This window comes from Sycon ciliatum, chromosome 8 (assembly GCF_964019385.1).
Source record: "Sycon ciliatum chromosome 8, ocSycCili1.1, whole genome shotgun sequence".
Lineage (NCBI taxonomy): Eukaryota > Metazoa > Porifera > Calcarea > Leucosolenida > Sycettidae > Sycon > Sycon ciliatum.
In genome coordinates this window covers 6,100,445-6,109,362 of record NC_088650.1, presented here as the reverse complement: position 1 = coordinate 6,109,362, position 8,918 = coordinate 6,100,445, and the positions used below count along the sequence as shown (strand labels likewise).

The 8,918-nt window shown below is 47.6% G+C and overlaps 1 protein-coding gene across 1 annotated transcript; it reads right to left on the bottom strand.

Moving 5' to 3' along the window:
- Nucleotides 1-226: 226 nt before the first annotated feature.
- On the bottom strand, nucleotides 227-7,040 carry LOC135822979 (uncharacterized). Its single transcript, XM_065335818.1, has 5 exons — nucleotides 5,787-7,040; nucleotides 5,057-5,228; nucleotides 4,050-4,102; nucleotides 3,175-3,216; nucleotides 227-1,454 (listed from the first exon to the last, which is right to left on the bottom strand). Exons 1-5 carry the CDS (start codon nucleotides 6,843-6,845, stop codon nucleotides 1,389-1,391), a joined length of 1,392 nt encoding a protein of 463 aa, XP_065191890.1. The 5' UTR covers nucleotides 6,846-7,040; the 3' UTR covers nucleotides 227-1,388.
- Between the last annotated feature and the right edge of the window lie 1,878 nt (nucleotides 7,041-8,918).

Sequence of the window (8,918 nt, the reverse complement as noted above, 5' to 3'; positions counted from 1 at the left end):
AATGAAGACGAACAGTATGAAGTTCAAATGGGTTTGAACACTCGTTCCACCAACTATACCACTTTCAATAAATCGTGACGCCATTTTGTTTTAACACGCATACGGTCCATTTCTGCGTGTCTCTCTCTTCCTGTCTTTATCTCTCTGTGTCTGTCTGTCTGTCTCTCTCTCCTCTCCCCCCCCCCCCCCCCCCCACACACACACACATAATCGTGAGCCACTCATACCATGGTTTGTATGTCTGTGAGAATCATATTGCGGCAGAATTCAAACCACTGTGCAATTTAAAAAAAGGAAAAATAAACATACACTCCAGCTGAGCATCTTGGGTAGTACCGTTTTAAAAGGCGTAAGACAAAAGATATTCTTCAGTCTGTGGCAGAGGTCACAGCAGCAAAGAGTGTGTGTTTGCGTGTGGAGGGGGTGTACTATGCTGACAGTTGGGTTATCCACGTTCTCGTATCTACAGTAATAGAGAACATACAGTTCTGGTAACTGAAATCCGATCCCCTGAGCGGTGCGCTCACATCGCAAAGACCCGAAATAGAGGCCGCTAGAAAGTGAACGCGCCGCCCAGGGGGTCGGATTTCAGTTGCCAGCATTGTAGATCCAGCGGCATGGTGTAGGTGTGAGATGATAAGGTTGGCCATGCACACGTAGACTGTCAACTTTATTCAAAGTAATAATAGACAAGCGTGACCCTCGTTCTGGGTCGGTCAAGAAACTCGGCAGTGGTGGAAGTGTGCGCTCGGCTGACAACATAACAAAATAATAAAGAAGATATAGTAATCGATCTGCGATATAGTACGTAACAATGAGGATGCGGGGACACGACTCGCGACTCCATTTTGCAATATCCATTCTGGAGAATCCTGATGAGCTGAACAGTTACTTACAACTACTTGAAGTACACACACAGAGGCAATATGCTTTGGTTCTGCAAGAGTGCTCAATGCCTGATTCAGGCAGAGCGGCGTACACAAAGGCACACAATGAAAACCTTGGCAAATTTATAAATTTGCCAAGGTTTTCATTGTGTGCCTTTGTGTTGAAGTACACACAGTAATTTAACCAAGATGTTGCACTCATGAAAGTGCAAGTGTGTTGTCCGAAGACTGGCCGAACAGCCATGGACTCTTATCGGTAGTAACAACAAAACTAGCCGTGTTCCGTGGCACAATTGTGTCATTTGGCTCCTTACTCGTGGTATCAAGCGCTTTTGCAAGTAATTTGCAACTCAGTGTGTGCATGCAGCAATGTTCCTCAGCCGCATGTACACTGTAGTGGCTAGTGGTGGTCAAAGCAAACCGGCAGTGGGTGATGAAGCTACCGTCTTGTCCTGTGAAATCCGCAGTTGACCTGGGATCCAACAAGCGATGAGTTTTCCATTAGCTAGGCGCACTGTCCTCAAGAGCTGCTATGATGTTTGCCTCGAGCTCAAATGTGTATTCAAACTGCACAGGTGGAAAGCACACATATGAAAGACTAACGATACAGAGGAGTGTGTGGAGTTCTTTTTAGATATTTCCACGACAGGTTTAATATACACCGAGGGCCTTTGAGACACATCGAATATGGTGTCTGGTAGCCTACCCTGCCTCCAGGACAGCCGTGAATTCCGAAGGAATGATTCCGGACAATTCGACAGTGAAACAAATGATGATCATGCCGAAACAGCTCACAATACTTACCCATAGTGTACAATGCATGTGTGTGTGTGTGTGTGGCGGGGGGGGGGGGGGGGGGGGCGTGTGTGAGTCACTGTGGTTACCCTCTTCACCCATCACCCTTGAAGTTTTCCAAAGATGAGTATGTACAGAGTATTCTATGGGTAGGCCAGGTTAGGGTGTGGCACACATAGCCATACTGGACTTCCCTGCAGACAGTACACCAGGATACAGGCAAGATTGCTGCAACTCGCAGCCAATTGGAAACTTGTGACATGACCGTGACGAGGGGTACATGGATGTAATAAATTGGGTTCAGCACATAATGCAATTCGGCATGAATCCAGTCCTTTCACCTCTATCGCTTAGGTGCACATCTGCAAATTGAGCTATATTGGGTGATGTATGTGTAAACGGTATAAATGTAAATCCCTTATAAAGGGGAAGTTCACCCTAAAATGAAAATTTCACAACCTGTAGCGAAAAATGCACTGATTCCAATGGTGAAGGTCCGAGGTTGATCGGAGCAGCCGTTCCCGAGTTATACCAGCTTGAAATTTGCACTAAATTTGGTGACACCATGATGACATCACTAACTTGCCCAGAGTCCCAGACCAGGCCGGATTTATGACGTCAGAGAGATAGTCTTTGTATGGGAGTAGATGGGGAAATTCCAGTATTTTGGCTTTCCATTGTCCCAAAGAAGACGGATGTTTGTCAAACTTCGGCATGGGACATATGGCACCCTACCGGTATCCCGACTGGGAAAAAATTCTAGTGTGAAATTCATTGTTGCAGAGAAACAGGAAGGAAATTGGTTTTTCCCCATCTACTCCCATACAAAGTCTATCTCTCTGACGTCATAAATCCGGCCTAGTCTGGGCAAGTTAATAACGTCATCATGATGTCACCAAATTGAGGGCAAACTTCAAGCTGGTATAACTCGGGAACGGCTGCTGTGATCAACCTGGAACCTTCACCATTGGAATCAGTGCATTTTTCGCTACGAATTGTGAAGTTTTCATTTTAGGGTGAACTTCCCCTTTAACCATGTGGGATACAATGATACCTGGAAAATTATTATTTGTACATGCAGGGTCAATTCTTATTGAAAATAGTCACCTGTCACATACGATCCTGTTGCATTCTTACTGCTTATATAGATGATCATACAGGTCATGTGACACACGCTTAATACGTTACAATGAGTAACTTTAGCGAGACCATAATTATTTTTTGATTCTTGCGAATGGAGTTTAATGGAGTTTTCACTAAATTTTAGCCTTGCCAAATGAGAATCGTTGTTCCTCGGATTAGTGAACAGACTGTTTTTTCCTGATGCCATGAGACTGGTCGCTACTGTGTCGTCCCCAAATCAGGCCAGTTTGGGAATTGCCAAAGATTCCCCTGCTGAAACAACTCGTTTTACAGTACTCTCCAGAGAAGTATGTGTTTGATATTGCCTCTGCAAGTAGAATGTAATAATTGGTAACGTTAGCAAGCCTACCTCTCGCATAAAGTCCGCTTTGTCGTTGGTTGGCAGTTTGGTCTGTGCAAGAAAAGGATATACCATAAGCACACAGTAAGAGGCTTACATAGTACAGGTGGAATCCTGATAATTCGAATAATGGCTTAATTCGAACATACCGCTTAATTAGAAGTTTTTCCAAGACCGATTTCTATCAAAACGATTCCCACATAAAAAATTATGATAATTCGAACCTCGAACTGGATATGTCCGGTTAATTAGAAGTCCCACAGATTCCACTTACATAGAAAATGTGTGGGATTTGTGCTGATAATTCGAAGTTAGCAAAGTGTAATTGGAAGTTCACTGTACATTGTACTGGTCAGTTCAGTTTGCATGAGCAGGCTGTGCCGGTCAGTTCAGTGTCCGTGAAATCTGTGTCTAAGGTCCATAACGCAACTCTGCGTGACCATGAGAGCATTTTGACATACATATTGTGCTGTGGGTTCATGTTTGGATGATTAGAATGTCGGATAATTAGACGTTTTTCCTGGCATTTTGAGGTTCGAATTATCAGGATTCCACCTGTACTGATGGTTGACCTAATGTAGGATGAGGCTAGAGATCACTACAAAATACAAACAAACACTTCACGCAGTGTAGAGCAAGCGGCAGAGTACCAACCTTCTTAACGTATGCCTTCAAAACAGGGCAGCTGAAACGTGGGAGAGCACAGCCCTTGCATGTGTATAGCACCAGGCGAAACCAACACACCGGGGATGTGCAAGACTCGCCAATGGAGGTATGTGTTCATGCTACGGCAAAGTCTAGCCCATGCATATTATGTTAGTCTTTACTCAATGCATTCCTGGATATAAAGCCTCCCTGAACATTTGCACAGTCCCTGCACTCACCATCAGCTCGGGACCGGGTGGGATTGGCAGCTTCAGACCGACTGTAACATCACCTAGTTATGCGCAACACAGCAGTGATAAACACACAATACGTAGCATATACAGTCATGTACATTCATGCGTACTTGTCAGCAATACACACAAATAGGCGCAGCACTCACTGCAACAACATAAAACACACACCCATGTGCATACACAAACACACACACACATACGTGCGGGCAAGCTCACGTGTCCTTGAATATTGCATTGCAACATGGGCAGGTAAGGCTTTGCTACATCACACATCATATTCAGGCATGTCGCACTTTGGAGGTGGGGAGGCCATGGAAGGGGGGGGGGGGGGGGCCTTCCCCGGGAAAACCCCCAAAATTGAAGCCAGTTGCAATACAAGCATTTCTGGGAATTTGGTGCCATTTCAGTGTAACTTGAATGAAAGACTTTTTGATTCTGCAACAAACAAAGGAGACACTACGATCGGGGACAAGGATTCATTATTCGCCACGTTTGCGCTGAGCTGCAATCAACATGCTTCGTTGCAGTGTGCTCCAAATAAATTGGCTGCAAAAGTGGGGCGGCCTCAGCCACCCCGGCTGTGACGGCCTTGATACTTTCAGTCATGGAGAGAGTACAACAAAGCTACAGCATGACTGGTTACTACGTTAGTATCAGCTACCGTGCACGACAACGTTCCCCTTGTTCCTTGCCCCTATTTCCGGGTCTCAACAACATTGTGCAATACGGCAAGCAAATGAAGAATTCATCAGAGAACTACCTAGTTCAAAAGACACCAAATCACAAACCATGAAACTCAGGTAGTGCCATACACCGCCAATCCTACAAAGTAGCTGATCCTACATGGCTACAAAAGGCGCAAGCCATCTAATCGGGGCTGAGCATGCCGGTGAGATTGCACAGGCTACAGAAGTAGCTGCCACCACCCACCCCCCCCCCCCCCACACACACGAGAAGCTTTAAAAAAATATTCCGAATGCCAATAACCATACCCGAGCGTCGTACGTATTTCTGAGATCCGTGCACGACACTGCCGCCACGATCACTGTCCGAGTGCCGGCGTTTTCTGGACGCCGCTGGGCTCGTGATGCTGTCCAAGTCAGAATCCGTTGTGCCTGGCGGCCGTCTTGGCTGTCGTTTTCGTCTCGACGTCTGCGGTGACTTCTGCAGAAGGGCCAGAAATGGGACATTCTTCACCTTAATGATCGGGATCAGAACCCAGAAGATACCCACTGGGACATTGTGCCCAACCAACACCCTCTGGATAAGGCTGATAACTAGTGATAAGCTGTGAGACAATCGAGTCAATTTTTTTGTGATGTGCCTGTCTCTAATTTTCAAATTTGTCCATTTACAAAATTAATACAGTTGGGCTCACTGAAATCCGACCCAAAGCTAAACTGACGCCCTGGACCAGTTCCGATTACATCACTGTATTTGTACATGTGTACGTCCAGCCGCATTCATACCACTTCCAGGGTGTCAAGGGCCGTGCAAGTTGAGGCCGCCATAATACACTTTGGGCCGGATTTCAGCGAGCACAACTGTATTAATTGTTCCTGGAAAGTACATGTACAGCGCACTCATCTGGTCACTGGTTTTTCAACTTTCGCTTGAATCGGGATACTTCACCCCTTTAACGACCTTTGCTACAGCCCTAAACGTATCATGTCACGTGCATATCGCCTCAAGCCAGGGTTGGAATAGATGTGCAAGAATTACCTTCTGCTGGGTGCCATTCAATCCTGTTTGTTCTATCGCCTCAGTGTCCGACTCTCCCCTCTCCACGCAATGGTTAAGCTGCTGCCGTTGCTCAAACTGCAGCCAGTCTTTGCTGGCGAGTAGCGATACCTGCTTCCAGCCGTCGGATGAGTCCAAATCCACCCACTCCAAGGCGGCTGCCTCCCGCACGCTAGCATTCGGGCAGAAGGCCAGGCAGCCGCGGTCGTCCACCGCCCACAGCGCTCCGGCGTGCACTCCGACCTGAGAGCACGATACGCTAGCCACTCCGTGACGTGACACTCGTGTCTGTTCCCATGCCGACGGCGCATCACCAACCTGCCTGCGCCAGAGCTCTGTTTTTCCCTTGCTGCCGACGGCACACCAGATGCACTTGTCCGCCGCTACCAGTGCCCGTGGCTTCTCCGTGTACCCGAGTAGACCCCACATGCCCTGATTGACGACCGGCGGCCGTTCGATTTCACTCCAACCATCGCCATAACGACACTCAGTTGTCACGCCGACCCGGCAATACATACCTCCGGACGTTGTCAACAGGTACGGCACCCCACTCCGTGAAACGCTCAGCGTTCTCAGCGAAGACCTGTCCACATTGTCAGGTGCGTCAACGTTCTCCCAGCTCTCATCATCGTCCATACTGGGTCGAAATAAAATGCCGTGCGTCTTGCTTATCGCCCACACGCTACCAGGCGCGAAGCTAACGTCGATCAGATCCATTCTGTAATCTACCAACTGCCATTCGCTGCCCTCTGGACACTCCGTGCTGATGTCTACACGCCGGTTCAGAGACCCGTCGACAAATAGCGCCCACGTCGTTCCGCTGCTGTCGGCCACCACGTGACGCGTCTCCATCTCAGCGGTCGTTCTCATCCACTGGGCACGCTGCGCGAAGCCCATGGTCGACACTGGCCGGCAGAATACGCAACCGTTTTCGTGCAGTGCCCATACTATGTCTCCGTTACCGTCGTCTTCGCCCGAGCTGACACTATTTGTGGTGCTGGGTTTGCTTCGATCGCCATTGCATGTTGTTTCTGTGGCCATATCCTGATTATCGGGATTCGCTCTCTGAAGAGCTAGAGTTTCACAGCAACAATGACTGCACGGTTGGGAGCATCCTCATCATACAGAACCCGAAAGTTAGTTACTACTAAGGCCAAACTGTATCGCTTGGAAGTTGGACATCAGATCATGCGCCTATATGTAATACTAGTTTGAAGACTATTCCACTTCATAAAATTTTTTTTTTAATTCAGTGCACGGTCACCACTACTCGTACTCACTTGCACTAGGCACTACACGTACACGTACATAACAAGAGGCTTCACGACACTAGGCGGCGCGCCGGCGGCGATCGAACACATGCACATACACATGGGTGCTATGGATCAGATATCGGTATATTTTTGGCGAAAAAAGACATTTCAACCCTGGCTAGCTAGCTGTGCATGTGCCATAGCCTAGGCCCTGTGCTGTACATGTAGGCAGTGTAGTGTGTACGTGTAGCTGTAATATTTTTAAAGAAAAAGGACTCAATCTGCGGACAGAACTGTTTCGTCCTTTGTGGACTCGTCAGCGCAGCACAGAGGAAATGAGGCCGAACCTAATACTAGAATAGCAATGGAAATAAAAATTTCCAATCAGGCCCGAACGTACCTTGCCAGAGTGCTCAAACTGACAAGTCAGTGAGCTCTGCATAACGCAAACAGCAAAGGCACTACCCCACGCAAGAGTGCTCAACTGCTACAAGAGCAGGAGCGAAATACTCAATCTGCGGACAGAACTGTTTCGTCCTTTGTGGACTCGTCAGCGCAGCACAGAGGAAATGAGGCCGAACCTAATAGCAATGGAAATAAAAATTTCCAATCAGGCCCGAACGTACCTTGCCAGAGTGCTCAAACTGACAAGTCAGTGAGCTCTGCATAACGCAAACAGCAAAGGCACTACCCCACGCAAGAGTGCTCAACTGCTACAAGAGCAGGAGCGAAATACTCAATCTGCGGACAGAACTGTTTCGTCCTTTGTGGACTCGTCAGCGCAGCACAGAGGAAATGAGGCCGAACCTAATAGCAATGGAAATAAAAATTTCCAATCAGGCCCGAACGTACCTTGCCAGAGTGCTCAAACTGACAAGTCAGTGAGCTCTGCATAACCAATAACGCAAACAGTAAAGAAAAAGGACCAAGGAACTACATGTACATGTACATCTGTCATCATTCATGTATGTAGTTATACATGGTAGTATAATAACCCAATACAGTCATGTACTAGTTGAAAACTAGTAGTTAGAGTACTAGTAGTAGTATTAGATACATGCAAACTTTGTTATAGTTTACGCATATTATTGTTAGATTGCGATAGACTACTACCCCATGAGAGCAGGTATGCTGACGATGTCAACTACTACAGCACAAGTCTAGACTGGTTACGAGCTGCACTGCCGATCATTGCGAAGGTCCTTGAATCCTGGTCGCTGTACGTAAACACCCAGAAGACGGAATGGGTCACAGTATCGTCAACAACAGAAAATTGGAAAACAGTAAAGCAGCTGGGATCACTCATGGCAACTAACGAAGACATCCAAAGGCGAAAGCAGCGGGCAACGATTGCCTTCAAGAACATGTACACTCTGTGGCTGCGGAGGGAGCATGTCTCAGAAGCTCGCAGAGTTCGCCTCTACAACGCATATGTTCTGCCGACCCTATTGTACAATTGCTGTACGTGGGGATCAACAAAGGCAGTCAGTGACAAGCTGGACGTGTTCCACAGGCAACAGCTTCGCTCGCTACTGGGCATACATTACCCCAATCGTATCACAAACATCGAGTTATACCGGAGATGTCAGAGCCAGCCCATCTCCGAGGAAGTCCACAGACGAAGAATGTCCATGCTGGGACATGTCCTACGCCTACCCGAAGACACACCACCGCAACAAGCCATGGCACTCTACTTCAATCCACCGAACACAGCCAAACCAGGAAGACCTCTGACTACTTTAGTCACCCAGATCCAGCAAGACTGCGTCCACAGACAAACGCCACTCAAGAGGAGCCCGCATCTGCAGAGCCTCCGGCAGAAGGCATCCGACAGGCAAGTGTGGAAGGCCTTCGTAAAAAA